This window comes from Montipora foliosa, chromosome 13 (genome assembly GCF_036669935.1).
Source record: "Montipora foliosa isolate CH-2021 chromosome 13, ASM3666993v2, whole genome shotgun sequence".
NCBI classification, from domain to species: Eukaryota; Metazoa; Cnidaria; class Anthozoa; order Scleractinia; family Acroporidae; genus Montipora; species Montipora foliosa.
The window spans coordinates 18,751,968-18,776,195 of NC_090881.1; the positions used below are offsets into that span (position 1 = coordinate 18,751,968).

Here is a 24,228-nt window from a genome sequence, read left to right on the forward strand (position 1 = left end):
AAAACATCTTAAGTCATGAATCTTTGCAATCCTTGTCTTTTTGCTGGTCTTGAAAACATGTTTAAAGAGCAGCTTTTCAGGACAAGCGGATCTTACTTTCACGAATTAGTTTAGATTTTCTATCACTTGAAAAAGAAGTTGGTAGTTTTTGGTAAAAGTATTCTAATATTTTACAATCTTGTTATCCTTTGGTTTAATTATTTGTACCCTTTTTGTAATCAAAGGAGAGAAACCAAAGGAAAGTGTTTTACAGCAGTGGTTTAGAGCAGTGATCAGTCACACACGCCCCTCAACTTTTTTGCTTTTTTTGAAACTTAATTTGGGTCGATGTCAATCAATTGTTTCCATAACAATAGTCCTGTTCACCTGGCAACAGTCCAATTCACCAGGGAAACATTTGATTGAAGTCCACCCAAATTTAGTGTAGAAAAATGAAAATAAGTTGTTGAGGGGCGCATGTGACTGATAACTGCTGTAATACGAAAACAGTTTCTCCAATAATTTTGATCAGTTTCTTTCTTTCTCTTCTTTTTCTAAATCAACTTAAGAGGACAGGAGCTTTACCCATTGACTCCCAGGGGTTCCCCATTGACGAGTAAAATTGTCTGGCATTACTGAGACAGAGTAAAATACTAAGTCTGGCTAGTTTAGGCCGGTTTGGACATCAAAGGGTAAATGGGGACATAGTTTTTCACTGAGTGATTAACCCACTGACTTTTCTTAATCAGCTTAAGAGGACAGGAGCTTTACCCATTGACTCCCAGGGGTTCCCCATTGACGAGTAAAATCGTCTGGCGTTAGACAGAGTAATTTAAAAATACTAAGTCTGGCCAGTTTAGGCCGGTTTGGACGTCAAAGGGGTAATGGTATTTTAGTTTTCTTCGTTTTTAGTTTTGTCTTCGACCACCACCTCCTCTTTGTCTAATAAATCAAGTATTTTTAATCCTGGCATCTTCCTCCACTGAAGTGTCTAGTCTTCTAGCACTGCACAGGGCACATTAATTGAGTACCCTGTAAATCAACTCAAATCAATGGAAATTAAATTAATCAAACATTGGTTTTTGAGGAGAGGGGAAAACCAGAGTACCTGGAGAAAAACCCCTTGCAGTAGGGTAGAGAACCTACAAACTCAACTCACACGAAACCGAGTCTAGAAATTGAACCTGGGCCACAATGGTGGGAAGTGAGCGACCAACCACTGCACCAGCCCTGCTCCACAAATTTGATTCAAGAAGCTCCTCAGATGATTCTGGTCTGAACTTAAGTCTAATGATTCGTGTGGAATGAACATCACCTCATCACCCGACATGTTGTACATTACCCCTTATATCAATATGTTCCAATTTATTGATCAATTTCATTGTAATCTTCATCATAAAAAGCACTTTCAATTGTATCTTTAGTGTTTCAATTTTGGATAATTGCTGGTCCAAATTTATGACTGATTTGCCTTTTTCTTTTATCCTTTTCCTCCTCCAGTCTGTAAAACAAAAGGGGAAGACAACCACTTTAATTTACTATTTGTTAATTCCAGTTTATCAAATCAATATATGTTGTGTTGATCAGCAGTAAAAAATGAAGTAAACTAGAGCCATCCTCAGGTTCTAAATGGATAGTTTTTGCACATAACAGAATATGAATTTATTGAAAGTGGTCAGAAACTTGTTTTAAAGCATAAAAATCACTTAACCATAATCATAAGTATACATACAAATGACAAAATATCAACAAAACACAATTAAGGGTTTGTGATATTCTAAGCAGATTTTTAAGTGGAAGCATTCTACCAGAAGTTAGAAATTGATAAACGGAAACATCTTCAGGTTGAGGATAAAGCACAGAGTACCACACTAAGGAGTAACCAAATGGAGAATCCCTAAAACTTGTTAAGGAGTAAAAAAAAATATCATTTTTCAATGTTGAACTTCCAAAAAAAGGTTGCCCAATTCGTGAAGCAAAAATTTCAGTCATTATAAAACCTGCCTCTCTCCTTTCATGTCTGATGTTTGACAAAGCACATTTACTTTTCTGGGAAGTGGCAAGCAGAATGATTATCTTTTTACAAAATGGCGGCTGTCCACTACAAGACCAGCACCAGTGGAAGTTTGAATTCATTCAAGGTATGTACAGTTAAAGGACATTAAACTATTTTTAGGGTACTCCATGGAGTGGCATTCCAAGTTTTCCCCTCAATCACATTTTCATTTACAGAATGATAAGAGTATTGTGAAAGAGAAGTTTCAGGGCATTAGTTATGCTGGATTTGCAAGAAGCAATGTTATTCAGACCGAGTGGGTGAAGTGGAAGGAGAGCACTTGGGGATCTAAGTAGACACTACCCTATAACTGTGTTCTAGAATCAAAAGTAAGTGTATTTCACATGTCCAATCTCAAGTATTGTTTTGCCAATACTAAAAGAACCCTAGGCTAACACTTTCCTAATGCTAATCTTTGGCCTAAACTTTATTTCAATATAGCTTTTAGTCCTCATGTTAGAACTACAAACGCATAAGGGTTGGTTACAAACTGGAAAAACAGCGACCTGTGATTTGACCTGCAAACTAAACTTGTTTATTGGCACACTCATATCAGTGTAATTATAAGTGAGGGATTATATACATTATTACAAGTAGGTAACACTATATAATTTGTAACTCCTATCTTGGCGATTTCCCAAACGTTTCTTGGAATACTTTTTCAATAGCAGCTTTCCCATTCTCAGGCAATCCTCTTATGCCGATTCCTGTAAAATTTAAGGACAGTCTCGGCACAGTCTTAAAAATTGAAAACTTCTTCTTGTCATAGTCATACATTTTCCACCCACTGCTGACAATGTCAAACACGTAAACGGGTTTCCTGGCGTCCACAGCCATCTCCACAGCCCACCCAGTGCCGCTCTCAACTATATTCCCGTGGACGCTAATTTTTCCAATTGCAAACACTGCACTGGTATCCTTGACTTGGTGCCAGTTCCTTCGAAGTAAATTATTTACGTAGGGTTTCCCAGTCGGAAAACGTCGTTTTAAAGTTTTGTTTGCCATGTGTTAGAAGTCATCAGCCTGTTGTAATTGTTCATCGGACAGAACAACTCTACCACAACCTTTCCTGCCATGAGTCTTGAAGGAAAATGCCTTCACACGAACCCCGTATTTGGCGCCTAATTTTTGCCAATAGGTATCACTTCCCATTGCAGCTCCAGAAAATAGCATGTAATGCTTCGGGTTACCGAAGTAGCTTTCTTCTTTTTTTCTCATGGCTTCTTCAAGAGAAACGAAAACATCGTCATCAAGATCAAAATCATCATAACTCCAACACTGTTGTATGCCCGCCATGTTGTTAACGGCAGCAGTTGGGGTAGTACTTCGTGTAAGACTGAAGCCGAGGACACCCCTAGTGCCACTCCACCACGCATGCACAAATGATAGCTTTCCATGTTTTTTTCTCTCTCAATAGGGAGTGACAGTTTTTTCTCTCCAAAATATTTTGGTTTAAACTTTATTGTTTCAATAGAAACTTTTAAGATGGCAGAAGAATTCAAGGGAAAGCACGTTGTAATCTTTAGTCGGAGTTGCCTGTTTTTATCAAGTGAAGAACGCCAACAGGAAATGAACGAGGAAATGGACTCATTGTCAAAAAACGGCAACTTTGAATTACACTTTACTGCACATCGGAATCCTACGAGTGAAATGCTCAGAGCAATTCCTAAAGGGTAGGTTTCTTACAGCCACTTCCGAGGTTTATGTTGGTATCGGCCCCTTAGTCGTCCGCGCCACAAGAGCCTCGGTCGAGGCCATCTTACTACAATCGTGGTCAATTCGATTAGTCTAACTATTGGCTGTACTATTTTGGAAATACCAAGCTCTTGTGACGCCCCCCCCCACCCCCCCCCCCCCCCCCCACATCCTTCCTCCCATTTCCCCATATTCAATGTTGGAGGAAAAGCCACCACTTTTGTTGTGGAAAATCCAAACTTGATAAGGGGGAGGGGGATTATCTCTAAAGTGAAGCTACCTTCCCAACACTTTTGTCCAGGATTGTAGTTTACCTAAATGAAGTAAAATCTTTTGCTTATTTTATAGACTGAACATGTCTCATTACGACAATAAATGACAAATTTCAATCCTGCATTAAATAGACACAGCAGCAAAATTAGAGGATATCGTTATGTGCCTTGCTTGACGTAGATTACTGCTGCCAAGTTTAAAAATAAACACCCATGCAATATTTTCGGAGATATTCTCAATTTTGTGATTTATTACAGTCATGTGTACAGTTTGTGACATCATCAATTTTTGAACAAAAACTTGAATTTCTCTGGAACAGAGAAACCACCATTCTTCATCATTCTGAAAGGTCTCTAAAGGAAGCAAAAGATATTTTTCACTTCATAGGCACTTTAACGATGTTTCGTGTGTGGAATAGGCCATTTTCAATTTGCTGTTTGCCTCTGGTTAAAAATGAGTTTTGCTGCTAAACCATTTAAGTGATAATAAGTTTGATTTCCATGAAAATACATCTCTCATTTGCATTTGAATGGTTGTGCACAAGGACTCGCTTTGAAACCAAGACAAACTGCAACTCAGAAATGGGCTATTGACTGGAGATTTACTAGTTCACCTAAATGGTGGAAATGCTGCCGAGGGAAGGGAGATATTCAATTGTGCTTGGGGTGATTTAGGCCTGTTTGTGCGTGGAATTGAATGGAGATTTTAATTGGTCTTGATGGGCATTACTTACCATTGTTGAAAAAGTGTTGACAGGCCTGCGCGACTCCAGCCATTCGCAAGTGATTCTAAAATCTATGCCTTTAAAAGTTAACTCTGACGAAGGTGTCTTTTAACGACTTTCCTTTGCGATATGATAGTATGGGTGGCTCCTTAAATACTTCTCTAAGGTGCGGTTGGTTTTGAATAAGGTGCCATTTCCCCATAAATATGTTCTTAAGGACGTTCGCGCGAAAATTTTTCAACATTGATTTTTTTCTGAAACTTTTACCACCGTAAGATGATGAGTTAGTTATGTCAGAAATGTAAAAAAAATGGGGGGTCACCGACTTCGTTTTGGAGAGAACATGCCCGGAAAAATACCCAAAATGTGACAAAATCGGGCTTCGTTAGCGAATAAGGCCAGTGTCTGTAAACCCAAATATATTGCAATTAAATCTTTGAAGTGAAATCTTCTCTGCCAAATATTGTTTAAGTGGACTTATTAAGTGAATTTAGTCAACTGGTGAGGTTCCTTAAAGATCAAGTTCGCATTTAGCGACCGTAGTTTCACTTGCCTTGCAGCCGCAAGATGGCAAGATTTGATGTCCCGTGAGCAGAAATCTTGAAATTTTTTTAACTTCCCACATTGACTTTTTGTTCATTTTTGGACAACGCGGAGATAATTGTAAAGAAAATCCGTTTCTGGAAAGAAAAATAGGTGTCACCGAACGTCCAAGACCGTTAAATCCAGGCAAAGCTATAGCAATGGCCTTTTGCCCTATCATTTCATATTTTATTACTTAGCGCGCGCGCTCGTGTATGACGTGGCGTCTGCATTTGCGTGCGCAGTAAGGATGCGCAGAAACAATTGGCGCGAACGTCCTTAAGGTAAGGTAAAGCCGGGTGGTATTGTGTAACAAAAGGAAATATTTTCTTTTGTGTGCTGTTGTCTTTGTTTTCAAGTGACCTCTCTCTATCCGTGAAGTTAACTTCAGATAGGAATTTTTCTGAAAATTTATTTGGGTATTTATTGTTGAAAGGGTGGCTACACGCTTACACATTTGTTGTATGTTGGACAAAATGTTTGATCGAAATCAAAACATTCTTCCCACAAAAAATGTTGAACAAACGTCATCAAACATGCATGCTACACGTTCTGACACAAGCCTGCTCCAGACACCAAAATTACCAATTGAAGAATCTTAAATTGTTTCTGTACCCAGTGATAGAACGCCTCAGCAACGTCGACTGAAAAGGCACGCCCAAGGATATATTGGTAAAGAATTTTTTAAAAAAAAATCGTTCTCCACGTGCGCACGTGCGCACGTGCGCACGTGCGGCAGACTTTTCACATCATGTCTCGTCTTGCGCAAAACAACAAGTTACTTGAAATTGCTAAATGTAACGATTTGGCGACAACGTCAACATTTTCTTGAACAGCGTTGCTACCAACATTGTAAAATGCGACCAAGGTGGACTGCCACGAAGGCGCAAATGTTTAATTTCAAAGTGACGTCAGTTTTCTTCGGCACTACCATCATCGTGCTAAAGCGCCCAATAGTGAGCGTAAGTAAAGAGAACTTTGTTGCCCGTGTAGATTATGACCAGCAACTGCGAGTCTAGTTTCCGCGAAATTGAACGTTTCTGTTTAAAATAACGAGTGTAAAAGTCTTGGTTTGACCTCCTGAAATTTTACAATATATCTGAAAGTTGTGCGAAACGACTGCTAAGTTCGTGTCGCGTCTACTTACTATGTTCATATCGCGTCAAGGTGCTTTTGCTAGTATGCGTATTCTTTTCTTTCTATGTGGTCATAGAAGGACAAAAGAAATACCAGGCTAAGGGACACATCAGAAAATCTCTCTCGCATTCTAGAATACCCGGCCACTATTATTGTCACATGTCTCGTTTATAAAAGGACGCATCTTTGAGAAGACGAAAGTGACCGTGTATTGATGGTTTGCAACCAATCTCTAGAGATACAGATAACAATGCTGCAATGTACAATTGCTGGAGGAAGAACAAAAGGAGCTAATGAGAGATCTTTTGTTTTTCGTCCACCGACATTGCGGCGATGACGTCACTTGAAAACCAGGTTAATGTGTACGTATTACTAAAGCCTGGTTCACAATGTGACATAGGCATAAACATAAGCATAAGCATCAGCTGTGTAAACCGGGAGTAACATAAGCATAAGAAAAAGGAACGTTTCCAATTTCTTTTGCTTATGCTCATGCTTTTATGTCCCATTAATAATTGTGTAAAGCGGTGCAACATTAACATAAGCACAAGGCCGTCCGCCATTTTCGAACGTGGCTCGTCTCATTCTCCTGTGAACTTTTTTTGTCTGGAGCTAACTGCGCTTGGTTATGTCACTTCTTTTATGCTTATGCAACAAGTATGAACTTCGTTATGCTTATGCTTAGGTCGCAGTGCAAACCAGGCTTAATTTATATGAGACATCAGTTTTCTGATTTCTGTCTGACTTAACAGAAAAGGCTGTCGATAACACTGAGGAATGAAAACCTTTTACTTTCTCTTGGAAGGTAGGCCACACACACAGTAAATTTGAAGAAGTTAGATTTTCTTTTCTGGTACTGACGTCGATCTCTGTTCTGACCAAAAACAAAACAAGAAAGGAAATAGTCTGCTACACAGCCGTTTTTAGTGTCGTCACGCAACGCTCCTCCCCGCTAATGAGGAGTTAGTGGGGAGGAGCGTTGCGTGACGACACTAAAAACGGCTGTGTAGCAGACTAGAAAGGAAATGAAGTAAAAGGAAAGTAAAAAGTATACAAAGCGGGGTTTTACGTCAGTACCTGAGAGGCTGAATATTATACTAATTGGAAGTGTATAATTATAATTATTATATAAAAAATTACTTAAACGGTATTAATAATCTCGGCTCGTGTTATGAATTATTGACAAATTTTAAGAATTGACCAGCTTTTGAGAATCTAAACTCATTGCAGGCAGCCCAGGCTCATTGTGAGAAAATAAAAGCATATTGGAAATATGGAGAGATACTGATTGATATTGCCACAAATAGTGGAAACAAAGGAACCAAGGACACCACTGAAATTCCGTGAAATCAGAGAATAGCGAGGCGATTCGGAGCAACCTTAAATTTTCGAAAATCTCGAAACACGAGAAAACCTTTCCGAAAGACTCGAAGCGCTTTTCAGTTAAAATTTCGGTAATTTCATCTGGCGAATGGGACATCATTTTCCGGTTGGCCGCTTACTCCAGTTTTTCCGGAATTCCGGAACCTTTAGGACCACTTTACGAGATAACCCAAATTCTCGAAATTTGTTTCCGGGATATTTCTGTACCATCCGATTCCTTACCCGGTTTTTTCGAAGTATTTGGTCGAATGGAAAGACCTCTCCAACTCAGTTCCTAGAGTAGTCTGGGACACCAACATCGCCTTGACGTCACGTAAGAATTATCCCCAAGAAAGTGTTACCTGGCAGGTACAAAACACAGGTCACAGGTCCAGGTCGCAAGTCATTATTTTGCCAAGACAACGTATCCTAAGCAACCATTAAAGCTAACCTTAGGCCTAATTAGTCCTAAACAAAAGTTTTTGGGGCAAATGTTAACATTTGTAAACGGTTCGGGTTGTTTCTGCATTGGTAAAACAATGACCTTTGACCTGTGTTTTGTACCTGCCCAGCTTTACCGCCGTCATTTTTATATGCTCAAAGGGCGACATAATCAATCCCTCACTAGAACCGGGCACTTTATGGTCTCTGCAGTGGAAAATTATGCCAGTCACTCTGACAGTCAAGTAAAACAAAACGCTCGAACGGAAGATATACATACATAAAGAGGACTATGGAGGAAAAAAAACTCTGCAGTTGTCGACGGAGGAAGTATTGCATGAAATCAAGGTTACTACACATTCACAGGTAAAAGAAAAACAACAACAAAAGATACTTTATAACTCGTTTTATTTACTTGTTTAATTCTCACTAGAAACAAAGAATGACTCATAGCAGTTAACAAAAACGCCATACCTAATTTTTAATAACACTTTTGTCGTGTTTTCGTAATAAGTATGTTAAAGGACAGTGCCTACTAATTCAAAGATATTTTTGCCCACGTCTATGATTATATAGGAAATGTAGATCTTAACAAGTGTTATTGAAATCCAAAAAGAAAATTGGGGGTAACCACGCATTTTTCAAAGATAATTCATGAAATAACTTCTCAAACTGAAGCTTAATTATCTCCATAAAATGCATGGTTACCCCCCAATTTTCTTTTTGGATACCAAGAGTACTTACTAAGATTTACTTTCTCGGGACAGTTTTAAACCGCGCAAAAATATCCCTGTATTAGTGATCATCACCGATAGGAAACCCGGGTATCTCAAGATTCGCAGAACGTATGCACAATAACAATGGTAGGCACCGTCCTTAAAATGGTCAGTATACAATTTTCAATATCATACAATATTATTAATAAGTGGTGCACAACTGAGGATCCTATGCAACAACAGGTTTCAAAATTAACAGACGCACTTCGCCTTCTTGGGACGTTATTGACTTACCCAATTTTCCTCACACACTGCAGCCCCCCTCCCTCCTACCCCCTTATCAATTTTTGTTAGCAGAACAAAAAAGTGCTGGAAACTTGAACAATTAACCTTGAAAAGGGGAGAGGAAGGGGGGAAGTGGGAAAAATTGGAAGTTCTAGATCCAGTGGGTATTGAAAGCTAAAAAGGTGTTTTTTTTAACGGGAGTGTCTGACTAATTTTGCAACCTGTTGTAGTTCCCCATACATAATTATTATTGACTATTTTGCAATGTTACCGCTTTTACGCGTGCTATCTTATGATTTCGACGAGCAGTTAGTACATATCTATATGTTAGTTTTGAAACGCCTACTTTTCTATTTTTTGTTTTTCTCACGAATTTTCTAGTGATTATAAATAGTATTTTAAAGGGTAAACGTGCTTCAATATTACAATTTCCTTAGGAATTTGCAGTTTCATGCTTATCGATAGCTTCTACATGTTCCGTGAGGGAATTTAGGAAACTGTGGAGTGCACGTTTTTAGACAACTCCTTAGTTTTATTCACTTAAGGCATTATTATAAAATTGCGCACTCTTACGGTATATTCAGCTATTATTGTTCAGCGATCGTAGAATCTACTAGTTGCTATAATCTATCAATGGATATCCTATCAAGCTATCTTTTGGCGTGAGTCGTCGACCGAATTCGAACCCATCACCATTACTACCACCGCTACTACTGTTCTGCTACTTTCACTACTCATCGCTACAAATCTACTTGTAGTACTACTGCTGTTACATCGTAAAATTATCGTCGATTCTACAAATTGTCGACACTTTGTAACTCAAGGAAACTGAGATTTTGAACTTTGATTAAATCTGGTGTATATATCTCCTAGCAGTGGAGTTCAATTTGTCTATTACCTCACACCAAGTGAGCTACCCCTGTAATTATTGAAGATCACCGGAGTATTTCGCAAACTCTAGAATCTTAGCAATTACACACTTTACCGAAACGTGTTCTTAGCCATGAGCTTATGCCGGAGGCCTCGTTTATGACTGGCTGATGTGTCTGAATTGAAATCTTGAAATCGCAGGTTGAAGTCCCGCCTAGAATATCAAAGGGGTACTCCCTTGTTTAACGGCACGCCTGTGTTTGTCACACACACACAACAGAGATCAACAGATTGGTTTGCTCCCAACTGGAACTGTTCGGATCGACTGTAGATTCTTTGGTCATATTTAAAATTTTACAGTTATTCATGCAGTACTTAAATTATGATCAGGAACCCATGATCGTGGGCGTCCGGTTGTAATTTCGATAGATTGACTGAAAATTCAACTTAAAACAAGAAGCGAGATTTTGCGGTTCTGGGGAAAAAAAGGAAGGATTTGTATGAGTTTCGTGATGCCTTTTGTCTAAAACTGAATTTTAATATATCGAAATTGGGCTATTGGGTTTGAAAGAAATGGCTACGAACTATCAAACTAGCATTCTGTCAAAAGATAAAACATGTGTGCTGTATTTTTCTGTGTAAAGCATCTAACACATTCTTTTGACATAACTCAGAACGCCATTGCGTTCATTTTGATCAATTGGAAATGCATTTTGTATACAGTTCCTCCTTTGGAAGAGCAAAGAGAAGATATGGAAAAGTTACGAAATGAAACTGATCCTTCTTCTCAAATTGTCAAACTCTAGTAGTCTTGATCTCTTCGCTCTTTTACGCACATTTATATAAACAACGCTACCCGGACATACCCAAGGACATAACCTTGGATTTTACTCGTTAACATCATTAATCGTAATATTAAAACCTATCATGAGAGTTGATACGTAGTGTGTGATACTTCATGCTTGTTTAAATTACTCCACCCGATGACGGGTTCAATTAAAGTGAACCACGCATGTGAACGGTGATTATTTGTTTAATTATAGTGTTGGAGGAATTAAGCAAAAACGTCAAAGCGATTGTTCATAAATAGAAATCAAGCTTATGAATATTTCCATCTCAGCCATTGCGATAGGTCAAAATAACCAAAAAAACCCGATAAAATTATCATTATCACACGTAAAAAGATCTCCACTTAAAAAAAGCCTTGACTTTCTTCACTTACAAACGAGCAAAGTTAATATTTTAGGGGGGGCCAACCAAACCTACCCTGAACGCAGACTGACCACTTGAAAGAACTTATAAGTTGGTTATGATACCATTTCTCAGAAAAAAATGTTCAACGAAGAAAAAACTGCAAAGGTAACAACTTCAAATACGCCAATTTACCTTATCTAGATTAACAAATCCTTCAAATGAAATTATTTGTGTGAGTCCGCGTTTGGAATTAAAAGCCAAGTGTTGAGGCCACAAAAAGCAGCTTCAAATTATCAGTTGATTTTCATGACTGACGAACCTGTAATTTAGTTCATATGAAGTTTAGTCGTCTTATTTGATAAATCTTTGACAAGTTCCACTCCAAAGCCATTTTACATTTAGTTATCTTAGAACCACTTTAAACCTGACTTATACACGATGCTGTTACTCCCATAGAAGTTTGCTACTGCTAGGTAAGTGTGACCTTTATGTTCGAATGACGTCACAATTGTTGGCCAATCCTTGTTCTCAATGTCTTGATACATTGCCATAAACTTAGATTCCGAGTGCACATACAAAACCAACTCACTACTAGAAAAACCTGTGGCGCACAGGAACGTTTGACCACACATCGTAAACGTATGCACGCTACAAACGTTACGTGGTTTTGAAAAAGTTTGATTCACATTAACAAACTTTTCACCGTCCCACTTGTAAATCACAATTCCAGACATTGTCGCAAATGCAAGGAATACAGTATCGTCGATTGTGAAGGACTTGAGATCCCGGACGTTAAGGCCAAAGATCTGAGGGAATTTCGGGTCGATAAATTTCTTCCCCGACCATTTCATCACGTCTGAAGAATGGGAAGGATCCGAATCGTTCCAATTTGCAAAAACAATAAATGTTTCGTTGTCTATTGTTAACACTGTACTTGCCCACGCGTATTGTGTTCTTATTTCCTGTAACTCCTCAAACTTATTGTCCTCCCACTTGTAGATGGATGAGTTTATACGGGAAGAACTTCCATCGTAAGAATTCGTGACTGCAAGGAACAGTTCCGAATGTATTTTAAAGAAGTTAAAACTGGTTGCTCCGGATGTTGAAATGTTCTGGCAAAGCTCGAAACTGTGTCCGTTCCACTGGAAAACGGAAGAATTTAGATTATAAATACTTCCATCCCAATAATTGGCGATAGCAATGTAATGTTTATCAGCGATCATAAAGTATTCGATGTGGAGTGCTCCAGTGGTGTTTATGGTCTGGTGAAGCGTAAAATTCCCCGCCGACTCGTTTAGTTTGTAGATGTAAGAATCCACCTTGTAATTATATTTACCGTGGGTACGATACTGAGCGAAGGCCATAAACAAACTTCCATCAATGGTGAACACTTCAACATCCAGGGCTGGCAGTGTTGGCAGGTCTTGATACTTTATGAAGTTATTCAATTTGCCGGTACAATCTTCAATTGATAAATAACAGAAATGTCTCATTATTTTAAATCTCCGCACAATATTAAATACACAGGATGATATTCCCCATGTTCAACTTGCGGGAAGAATTTTTTTTTTCAAAAATGGTTGCTTTTCACTATAGGTACGATTTCGAAAGTGCTTCCCTCGTTTCAGGAAGATACTCGGGCTTTATTTTTTCGTGTTACTCATTAATTTGTAAATGGCATCAGTGCAGGTCTTGATAACTTTTAAATCGGAATCAATTTGCTGTTGCAAAAACCTTGATGAATAAAAGAATATGGCTGTGTCGCTAGGGCATTACCCATACAATATTAAATAGCCAGGATAACATGAAAACGTTTTTTTCCACAAGCCAAGTTTGCTCTTAGAAACAAACTTTTTTTTAAAGTTTTTATTTTTAGCTTTAGCACGATTTCGAAAGTGTTTCATTCGTTTCGGGAAGAACCCCAGATGTGATTTTTTTCGTTTCATTTACTGACCAGTAAATAGCGTCAGTGTCACGTACGCGGATGAACATTGTTAGCTTGCTTTAAAATGTATGAGTTTTTCGCGTTAAAGCAGTCCTGATGTGAAAGATTAGGATTTGGCGTTGACATATATTTTGCGTTAAAGTGCTACAATGGCCAAAAAATCAATTCTTTTTTTTCTTTGGATTTCAAAATTATGTTAACTTACCACTAATTGACCCAAGTTTAAGCCTGGATTTCAAAAAGACACCTGTTTATTTTAACTGGAATTTTCTTACTTAATGGCCCACCATTACTAACTTTAAAATCTCGAGAGAGCTGGATCGAGGAGAAAATGACGGATTTCGGATTTCAGAACTATGTTAGCTAAACACTAACCAACCAAAGTTCTAAGCCTTTATTTCAAAAAGACCCCTGGTTTTTTTTAACTAAAAAATTTCTTATTTAATGGTCAGCTATTACTAACTTAAGTTCTTGAGAGAGCTGGATCGAGGAGAAAATGACGTCAAAGGCTCACCAGTTTAAGAATGCAATGCGTGTGTACTGACGCCGCAAAATTAATATGCAGGACTGGAGTTTTGGGTTTTCAAACTTTTGAACTCGTGTTTTGCATACACAAGAAGCTGCATTTACACGTTAAAATTTTAATTAAAATTTAAAAAACGATCTCTGGCTAAAATGATTAAAAACTACGAGCTTAACGACAACATTAAAAATACCAAGTGTGAACTGTCTTCTCTAATCAACGAGGACACCTTTTTGACTTTAATGTCGTTCCTGAAAAGCAGAGCAACATTTTTTCACAATAACATCAATGCCAGACATAACAAAAAACTCGCTAATTTGAACACCAGGGGTTCTCAAAAAGCTGACATCGACAAAAACAACTGGGTTGTGAACCTCTCCACGAAACCACTTTTACCAGAGGAACGATCTCTCTTGGAGAAAGGCCCCAAATTTGCCTCAACGCCAACTATCATACCACATAAGGACATCGTTGCTGAAATTGAAGCTGCCATCCGCCACCTGCCTGATGATTCCAAAGATGCGGTTAGAACAAGTTGTGCTGCTGTTCTTCATAGGGCACGACTACCGGCACACAATAATGTTTCCAAAGAAGAAAGAAAAGCCTTAAACAATCTTAAGAAAGACCAGTCCAGAGTCGTAATGAAGGCCGACAAGGGGAATTGTTTTGTTGTCATGGATAGATCTGACTATGACAACAAGATGGAAACCTCACTCAACGACAGATCCACCTATGAAGTAATTTCCACATCTCCTTTCCGCCGAATCGAACTTGAATTGAACGCTATGCTCCTCTCTTTAAAGAGACAGCAAAAAATAGATGAACCAACATACCGCAAACTTCACTCAACTGACGGCACACCACCAGCGATTCGCGGTTCTGTTAAGCACCATAAAGAAGGGAATCCCCTGAAGCCCATCGTCACCTGTATTGGCTCAGCACTATACAACACATCCAAATTCATGTCTAACGGACATCCTTTCTCCGCTTCAGAATCGCAACGGATACTCTGTTGTCAACTCCTTGCAGTTTTCCAAAGAATTATCCGATATCGAGATTGATGATAATGAAATTTTGGTCTCTTTTGATATTGTATCACTCTTCACCGCAATCCCTGTAGATAAAGCTTGTGTGTACATAAAAAAGAAACTTGAACAAGATGCCACCCTTCCTTCAAGGACAAATTTGGACATCGATGACATCACTAAACTTCTTCAATTCACCTTGTCCAGCAACTATTTTATGTTTAACGACAGAATTTATAAAAAAATCCATGGCTGTGCGATGGGCAGTCCTGTCAGCCCCGTTGTGGCCAATCTTTGCATGGAGGAGATCGAAGAGTCCGCAATAAGTATTTCATTCGTTTGCCCCAAAATTTGGAAAAGGTACGTGGACGATAGTTTTTGCATCATTGGGAAGAACGACGTCTCAGCCTTCCATGACACATTAAATTCAATTGACCCTAACATCTCGTTTACCATTGAGACCGAATGTAACGGAAACATCTCCTTTCTCGACACTCTGGTCTCCCGAAGAAATGGAGTCATCGTTGTTAATGTTTACAGAAAGCCCACCCATACAGACAGATACTTAGATTTTAATTCCCATCACAACAGGCAACACAAGGTCAGCACAGCATCAAGTCTCCTGCACAGGGCTCTAAATCTACCCAATTCTTCTGAAGGAAAAAAACGGGAACTTAATTACGTCCAGGCAGCTCTGGAGTCCAACGGTTATCCATCTAGCTTTATCAAAAGCATACACGCTAGAAAGACTCGAGCTTCTACAACAAATGCATCCCCGGAGGAACTCGTTGGAATGTTTTTCAAGATGGTTGAACCAACCGAGTCACGCAAGTCTTTCGCTTCTCTCCCTTACATCAAAGGAGTAACTGAACCTTTGACACGCATCCTCAAAAAACACGATGTCACGGTTGTAAACAAACCATTCACCACTCTACAACAACAGTTCCCAGTACCGAAATTTCGACCTTCGATGGAATCGCAGACCAACGTCGTATATAAAATTCCCTGTACAAATTGTTCGTGGTGTTATATTGGGGAAACCGGCAGAGCTTTTAATACGCGAAAAAAAGAACATTTAAGAAACACCAAAACTGCGGCCAAAGGCTCTAGAAATGCTAATCACGCTTGGTCCAACAACCACGCCATTGATTTCGAAAATGCGTCAGTTATTGACAAAGGCACTTTTAGAACGAGAAAAACATTAGAAGCGTGGCATACCACAGTGACACCTAACGCAGATAACAATTCGTGCCCTTTACCTGGACAATACAACATTCTTTTTAACAAATATTCATAAATTTTCTACATTCTCATCATTTTGCAATGTACGTTTTTATTTAAATTTTCTCATCGATTTCTTATCATTCATTTTACCCGTCGAAGACTGCAGTTCGGGCAGTCGAAAGCTCGTAGTTTGTAATCATTTTAGCCAGAGATCGTTTTTTAAATTTTAACTATGTTTCATCCTGGCTGCGGCCCTTCAATATTTTCACATAAAATTTTAATGTTGTGAGTAAATGACGTCACTTTTCCCTAGATCCAACCCTCTCAGGTCCAATCAGTCAGTTTTGAACGTGAGTAATATGGCGGACCTTGAAATCGAAAACTTTCACTCAAAGTAAACAGCCTTTGGACAAAATTTTTAAAATTTTCCAAATCAGGTGTTAAGCAAACACACTTTTAAAATATGAAAAAAAAGAAGTGATTTTTTTGAACATAGTAGCACTTTAACTCCTTGTGATTTTGCTCCAAACAGACCGCACAAGTTGCATTAAGTTTCCCGAATTGTCATTTTCCTAATGTTTGATTCCTAGTGATTCCTGAGTAGTTTAAGTCCTTTTACGGTGGGCGAAAACAGCTAGTTTTGCACTTTATATCGAAATTACGGTTTTGTCCGTTTGCCCTGCCCGTTGGCAGTTGATTGTCCAGCGGCCGAGCTTATGAGAGGAATGGGTCTATTTAACAAATAGATTCCATGTTGCCAATGAGAATTTAGAATAGAGAAGAAAAGAGTGGAGTCTATTCTATTCTGAATTCTCATTGGTGTTTTTTCTGCGCGCGCCGTAGCCTTGACGTTCCCTTTCTGTTGCTAAATCAGCCTAATAGATCACAGACGACGGCAAAATGTGGTAAGGACAAAAAAGTGCAGCCGAGTGTCACTGATGTTCTTACCACATTTTGACGCCATCTGCGATCTATCACTAAACATACGCACGGCAAAAGAATATATTTTTTACCACAATTGCTTGTAATCTCGCAATCGGATTGGCTAATTGGCCGTTGTCGATAAGAGTCTAGACAACGCTGCTCGCGTCAATTTGTCACGCAATGTAATAGCTAATCAGGAACCCTCATTTTGGGAAATAAACCAATCGTATTGCGAGAAAGTTATAGACAACGCTTGCTCTTTCTTTGTGTCATGAGTTTGGTCTCCCTCAGAAAGAAACACTTTCTTTGGCATTTAATATTGCGGTAAAAAACAAATCGAAAGTGGTTCGGTGTTGGCTGCGCCTCGTGAGTCCACAACATTTTGACCACCGTGATGACGAATATCATTGTCGATAAGAGTACAGAAAACGCTGAACCCCTTTCGATTTGTTAATTATTACATTTATAAAATAAAGAATTAAAAGTTTTGATGATGACGTCAGCTTTGCGTTCGGCCTCTAGGAGATCATAAGGTGAGAAATCAATGCGTGTATTATTGAGCTTACTAAATAAACCTTGATTGACCTAAGAAACTGGTTTGCATTCCTTTTTTGAAGAACATTTATTCTTGCATTAAAAAGCAAGTTGTGACCTCATCTCATGGATACACCCATACCTCACACTAGCTTGTGGGAGGGGTTAACAAAGCTTAAATCAGACGGGGCGACAAGAGTGGTCTACGACAATCCCTTGTTGTATCGGTCTCCGGAAAACTTGTCACAGTACACGATACTTTAATTTGAATGCTTTGAATTGTCCTACTACAGTGCACCCTTTTTGTTTCTGACAAAAAATAATGGCTCAGCTTTAAACGAACTAGTGATATTTCCAATACGAATAAAAGGAACACTACTGCTATTGTACCTGAACATGACCGTCCATCTCCAGTAAAGCCTGGCTTGCATGTGCAGTTGAAGTTTCCAGCCGTATTTGCACAAGTTGCATTTTCATTGCAATCATGGATCCCGGTGCTGCATTCATCGACATCTGAATACCAAGAAAGGATACAGGTACTCAGTTAACGACTTTTAAAGCCTTTTGATAAAAATCATCCAGCAGTTGATCTTCGCTCACCATCATCACTGAACAAGCATGACTGTTTGAACAAGGCCTTGACTTACGAATGTGGCCAACCACAAAAAAAACTATCATCACATCTTATATGAGAGTTTATGCTTCTGACGAATAGTACGTTAAAAAATGCGCAGCTCAAAATGAACTAGTGATATTTCCTGGCAATACGAATAAAGGTAACACTTAGCTATTGTACCTGAACATGACCGTCCATCTCCAGTAAAGCCTGTCTTGCATGTGCAGTTGAAGTTTCCAGCCATATTTGCACAAGTTGCATTTTCATTGCAATCATGGATCCCGGTGCTGCATTCATTGACATCTGAATACCAAGAAAGGATACAGGTACGCAATTAACGATTTCAAAGCCTTTTGATAAAAATCATCCAACAGTTGTTGATCTTTGTTCACCATCATCACTGAACAAGCATGACTGTTTGAACAAGGCCTTAACTTACGAATGTGGCTAACTACAAAAAAATACTCTCATATTTTAAATGAGAGTTTATGCTTCTGACGAATAGTACGCTAAAAAATTTGCAGCTCAAAATGAACCAGTGATATTTCATGGCGATACGAATAAAAGTAACACTTAGCTATTGTACCTGAACATGACCGTCCATCTCCAGTAAGGCCTGGCTTGCATGTGCAGTTGAAGTTTCCAGCCGTATTTGCACAAGTTGCATTTTCATTGCAATCATGGCTCCCGGTGCCGCATTCATCGACATCTGAATACCAAGAAAGGATACAGGTACTCAGTTAACAATTTCAAACTTTGATAAAAATTATCCATTTAACACTTTGACCTTCTTTTACTATCATTAACTATGATGACCGTTTGAACGGGGAGTGAATGACCACGACCAAAGGAAAGACCATCCTATTTCATTTGAAGATTGATGTTTCTGACAAAAAACAAAGGCTTAGCTCAAAACGAACTCTCTGTTTATTCCCAATACCGTGATAAAACGAGGAACACCACTCACTTTGCACCTGAACATGACCGTCCTTTTTTAAACGCATTTCTGCTTTCTCAGAACCTCTTCTTTCCTTTTTTAACCTAGTGGCTGCCACTCTTAGACATTGTACGTTTTTAAAAAAGCAACAAACGTTTTCCTGTCTTTACCGTTTTCGCAGTTTTCTCCTGTAAATCCTGATGGACACTCACATACATAATTCTTGTCGGTGTATCCCAAAAGACACTTTCCATTGTTGAGGCATGGTTTATAACAGCAAGGATTCTGATAAGGTAAGATAATCGTAATATATTGAACTCAGTTCAGATCACGGATTTCCTTGGCTCGAATTTATCAGTCGCGAGATATTTGTTGTCTTACTTTTTGTTTTGCTTTCCCTGTTATCATTTTCCCAATCGTTTCCCAACCAAGTAGTAGATAAAGATATTGAAAAATCGTCAAATAGCTATGTCATTTCCATGCAATTTTGGTGCGCTATTGGTGCGTTTAGTTAGTTTCACATCCCATATACGAAACACTTTAATGCGGTAAGTAAAAACTGAGGAAAACTGAGATTTATAGCCTGACATATAAAGGGAAGCCATACATTCCCTTTCAGTTCAGCTGAAAAGGGTGAAATCGAGCCCAAAATATTTTGATTTCAATTTATCATGAGGTACCTTTGCGCCTCTGTATGTCCAACCCTGCCTTGGCTTGAGATCTTCCGGGTGCTGGCAGTGGTCCGAATCACTCAGTTCACAGATGACGCTGTTTGGAGATTTTTCGCTGCCAATGTTGACAGACACACATTTGTTATCCATGAGACACCAACGCTCGCATTGGTCCTTTCCCACAGAGATATTCATAAAGACGTGACTTTCCAAGTGTTGACCCCATTGAACAGGCAGAAAGTGGAATGCTCGACAGGAAAGATCTATGAACAATGGCACAAGGCACGCGTAAGACAAATGTTGCTATTTTAACACACATTCCGAAGATCCCAAAAATTGGCTACATTCATAATAGCAAACCTCACTTTCGGCTTGAAATAGTGCTTTGCAGATTTTTGTTTTTTGAAGAATTCTCTGACGTGCGGAATAACCCGGACATAGCAGGTCTTACCACTTGGAGAAACTAGTCTTGAAACAAGCTATTATGAATTCTCTCAAACGATTTATTGAATGTTTTCGATTAATTAGTTTCGCTTGAGGCAAGATACTGACGGGTTCAGTCAAATATATTAAATGACATCTAATTCGTGGTTCTGATAAATGTTATATAATGCCGGAATTTGTCGTTAAGGTTTAGTCTACCTTTAAACCAAGAGTAAGTTAGATAAGAATGTTGTTATGGCATGGGTGGGCTCCACGGCACAGTCACAAATGAGTCTATTTTTAGAATACCCGTTACCGCGAAAATCATTTGTCATTTCCCTGGAAAAAAACATGGCAGAAACAGTTTCGCGTGACATGGCTTCTTCTGATTGGTTAGCCCTTTGTTTGTTTCGCGCCCAGTGTATCTGTGAGGCCGCAAAGTGATAGATCAACACTCTTATCTAATTCACTCTTGTTTAAACTAAATGACCCAATAGACGAGTTCACGCTCTTGAGTGCATCATTGGTAATATTATTGAAAAGAGGTCCAAAGTTTCTGCCATACATTTCCTGTAATCCCAAAGGCACAAAATTACAGAAAATGTATGGAGACGAAAAAGCAATGTTTAGGAATTCCAAAGAATAAATACCAAGTCCAGTTCATCAGGGGCACCCAACGTCATTTTCGGAAAATATCTGTTCGGAAGACGATTTCAGATCTAGAATTTTCGGAACATTTGTTGTAAAATTCCTTGCTTGCCTGCCTGTCCTAGGATGGTATAAAAACATGGTATAATTGCCCATTTTTAACGGATTTTTACCCTAAAAAGGTCACGTAGAATTTTCGCGAGCCTTTCTTCTGGCTGAAATTTTCGAAAAGGTAACTATTGAACCCTATAATTTTCGGATCACTAGACTTTCAGCTAGGGAATCCGAACAGATGAAAAATTTTTAGGGGATAAAAATATGCCTATATCTACCGTTTAAATACTAAAATACGTTTGACAATGCTATGTTTAGGTGGTTTTGAACTATATTCTCGTTGGGTGCCCATGAGTTTATCTCTATTGTGACCTTGAACTTATTTGTTTGGTTTATGAAGGCGAAAGTCTATAAAGTAGAGTCATGTATTTGAATTTCCATACAAACCTTTGAATTTTCTGCCATGTTGCCCTGATTACCCATGATGCAATCAAGAGCGTGAACTGGTCAATTGGCAAAGTAAAGTTTTGTTTTAAAAAATTAAACATATTTTTGAAAAACCTTTTTTACTATTTAAATCCCAATTTTGCAAAGGCTGGTCTCGGTCTTGACTTTGTGGCGAATGAACAACCCGGCCACCGATATAATTACTCCGTCGATCGAAAAACAGAGAAGCGATCAGGATACGGGATATTTAAGTAAAAAAATTGTGGGGATTCGGGATATTTGGGGGAGGGGCTGGCGGAATTGAGGAGGTACGGGATATTTTTTAAAAATAGGAATGCATGGCGTACGTGTGGTAGTGCCGTAACTTGACAGTGTTTTTTTCCATAAATGTCAACTGAGCTGCGTTTCGTTTTTCAGGAGATTCAAGTTGTCCTTGCGTAATATGTAGCTCTAATAGTACGTGATATTGTTTTGGTATCGTCAATCATTACAGTGCCATAGTAGATTAGCCTCCCACGCAGACTCTCTTAGGAATTCGTCACGCGTTCCTCCCCCACGAGCGTCTGCTGGAACGAGCCGGAATTTATGTAGACCAATCAAAATGCACTTCCAGATTCTGGAATTGCTCATTAGACCCTCAGAAAACTGCAAGAAGGTGGCCTTCGTGTGTTAGGCATTTAAAATCGCAAAGTTAAATTCTTATCAAAGAGAAACTGGAGCGTATAAATTTCATGCTCTTACTGAGATGTTTGCAGCTGCCTCACAGAATGAGTACGGTGGAATTTGTATGGTTGAAACATCCTCTGTGATTATATTTACATGTCTTTCCGCACTAAATTCCACAACCGCACTGATTTCCACAAGGGGCGTGTGGTTACAATAAAATGAACAAATCTGAAATCTCTCTGCTGAATGTTTTGAAGTTATAGACCGTGCGACCACAAAATTCCAGGTCAAGATAAAAGAAGCATTACATATATCCTGGGAGCAACCTTCTTTAAACAAGCAATTATATCATGTTAATTTAACTCTCTCATTCTAATCAACATGTTCCATTGTACACTCTTTTTTGTTACCTTTGGCTATTTTGTTAGATTCCCAATTTATTTCACGTTGTTATTTATCTTTGTCTAGCATATTATAAATTCAAATGTAACTTCAAATTCACTCTACTTTCAACTGAAGATGGTCGTTGCACGACCGAAACATGTCTTGCAAATTTAATTTCAAAAGTGTCGTCACTTTTATAAAAATTGTTGTTAGTCTGCTTCTTTCCAGATCTTTTGGAAATTTAAAACTATTTACAATTATTTAAGGTTTGTTAATTTTTTTTATACTTACTGTAAATTACCAGCTAATAATTCTATTCACTAAAAATATTTCTATTTTCTCCATAGTTGGAGAGGAGCAAAAATCAGCTAAAGGTGTGCACAGTACTTTTATTATTGAAAGGGGGTCAGATTCACCGTCGAAGTGTAGCAGGAAGCGAGTTCCACAATTTTGCTCCACTCTAGCAAATTCAGTTTTGGGTAGCGGTAACTGCAGTGAGTTGGAGGACCCCCTAAGTTTATGATGTGATATATCATTCTTACTTATGAAAAGATCAGTAAGGCATTGAGGAGCCAACCCATTGACTATTTTATACATTTGCTTTGCCTTAGCCTTAGCCCGTTGAGTTTCTAGATTTTCCTAGCCTAAGAGACATAAAGCCTCAGTAGCGGGAATAGCATTGAATAGATTCATTAATCAGTCGAGCTGATTTATTCTGAAATTTCTGAGAGGGTCCCCAATAGGATTTTCGAGATTCGGGATTCTATAGAAATACGGAAACGGGATTCGGGATTGCATTTATGGACGGGACGCGGGATTTAGCGTTGTAACGAAGCGAGATCCGGGAAACCATCACTTTGAAGCTCCGAGATCCGGGATTTCTGACGGCAAAAAAGAATTAAATGAACTCAACTTTCGCCGTCAACAACGACGAAAATATGCTTTAGCGCAAAGCTAGAATTGTACTCTGCGCACAACACCATCATCGCTGTTCGCGGCTTTACATGATCTTATTGATTGTGTGGCTCTTTTTTATGGGAAGAGAAAGAGCGGAAATTCAATTTTTGCGGAAAGAGTGTCAAAAAATTGAACAAGAGTGACAGGCCTACCACAGGCGCCTCGAGCTCAGTGTGAGGAAAGCCAAAAAAAATATAAAAGCTTGTATAGCAACCCGGCCGACAATAGACTTGGGATGACAATTATACGAAAAAATTCACAATTAAAAAGCTTAACCTTATTGCTATTGTGTCGCAGTTCCTTCCTTTTTTTTTCAGATTCGACGCGATTTGAGCTGTTTTCAATTCCTCGGTTGTCAACAGTGTAATAAAATCCCAAGGCTGCACACTAAATTCTCAGGAGCTCACCAAATTGAGTCAAATATTCCTGGATAAAATGTTCCCACGGTTACAATTCCACATCGGAATCAATTGACAGAGATTAAACTTTCATTTCAACCCAACAACAAAGTAATAGCAGCCCTGCGAGCGACCTCAGGCGGTAATTTGTCCACTCGATCGGAACCAAAAACATTTTCGGCAGGTGGATTCTCAGCAATGTTGGACGGGTTGAACTTTGTAACGATATTTGTTTTATCCCCCTGGGTCCCGGCATGACTGCATTGTCTCTCTCGTTCACTCACAGTCACACCTCCTTCGTGTTGCTAAACTTCAAAAACACATTAAAAAAAACGTGTCGCTGACAAACTACGGTCTAGGACCCCAGTTAGGGCTCAGTTTGGTAAACCGGGCAGGGTTACAAAGCCGGTTACAAAGTTCTCACTGAGCTTGGGGTGCCTGTGAACCTACACGACTCCCTAGCCGCCTAGCGCGTGTTTTAGCCTTTCAGTTTTGTAATTTGGCTCTCGCGAGTATATCTTTGATTGACCGCCCTCTT

General features: G+C 38.9%; 2 protein-coding genes and 1 pseudogene across 2 annotated transcripts in view; all 3 read right to left on the reverse strand.

Moving 5' to 3' along the window:
* Window positions 1-1,735: 1,735 nt before the first annotated feature.
* Window positions 1,736-3,335, reverse strand: LOC137984076 (uncharacterized; annotated as a pseudogene).
* Window positions 3,336-8,664: 5,329 nt separating this feature from the next.
* Window positions 8,665-12,807, reverse strand: LOC137981807 (thrombospondin-type laminin G domain and EAR repeat-containing protein-like). The gene has a single exon (XM_068828854.1). It carries the CDS (start codon window positions 12,805-12,807, stop codon window positions 11,722-11,724), a length of 1,086 nt encoding a protein of 361 aa, XP_068684955.1. The 3' UTR covers window positions 8,665-11,721.
* A 5,063-nt stretch (window positions 12,808-17,870) lies between these two features.
* The window catches only part of LOC137981808 (uncharacterized), a 19,388-nt gene continuing 13,030 nt past the window's right edge, over window positions 17,871-24,228 (reverse strand). The window contains exons 2-6 of the mRNA XM_068828855.1: window positions 19,723-19,976; window positions 19,213-19,327; window positions 18,692-18,814; window positions 18,286-18,455; window positions 17,871-18,002 (exon numbers count right to left, since the gene is read on the reverse strand). Of these exons, the coding sequence (XP_068684956.1) occupies window positions 17,871-18,002; window positions 18,286-18,455; window positions 18,692-18,814; window positions 19,213-19,327; window positions 19,723-19,976 (794 nt within the window). The remainder of the gene's footprint in view (window positions 18,003-18,285; window positions 18,456-18,691; window positions 18,815-19,212; window positions 19,328-19,722; window positions 19,977-24,228) is intronic.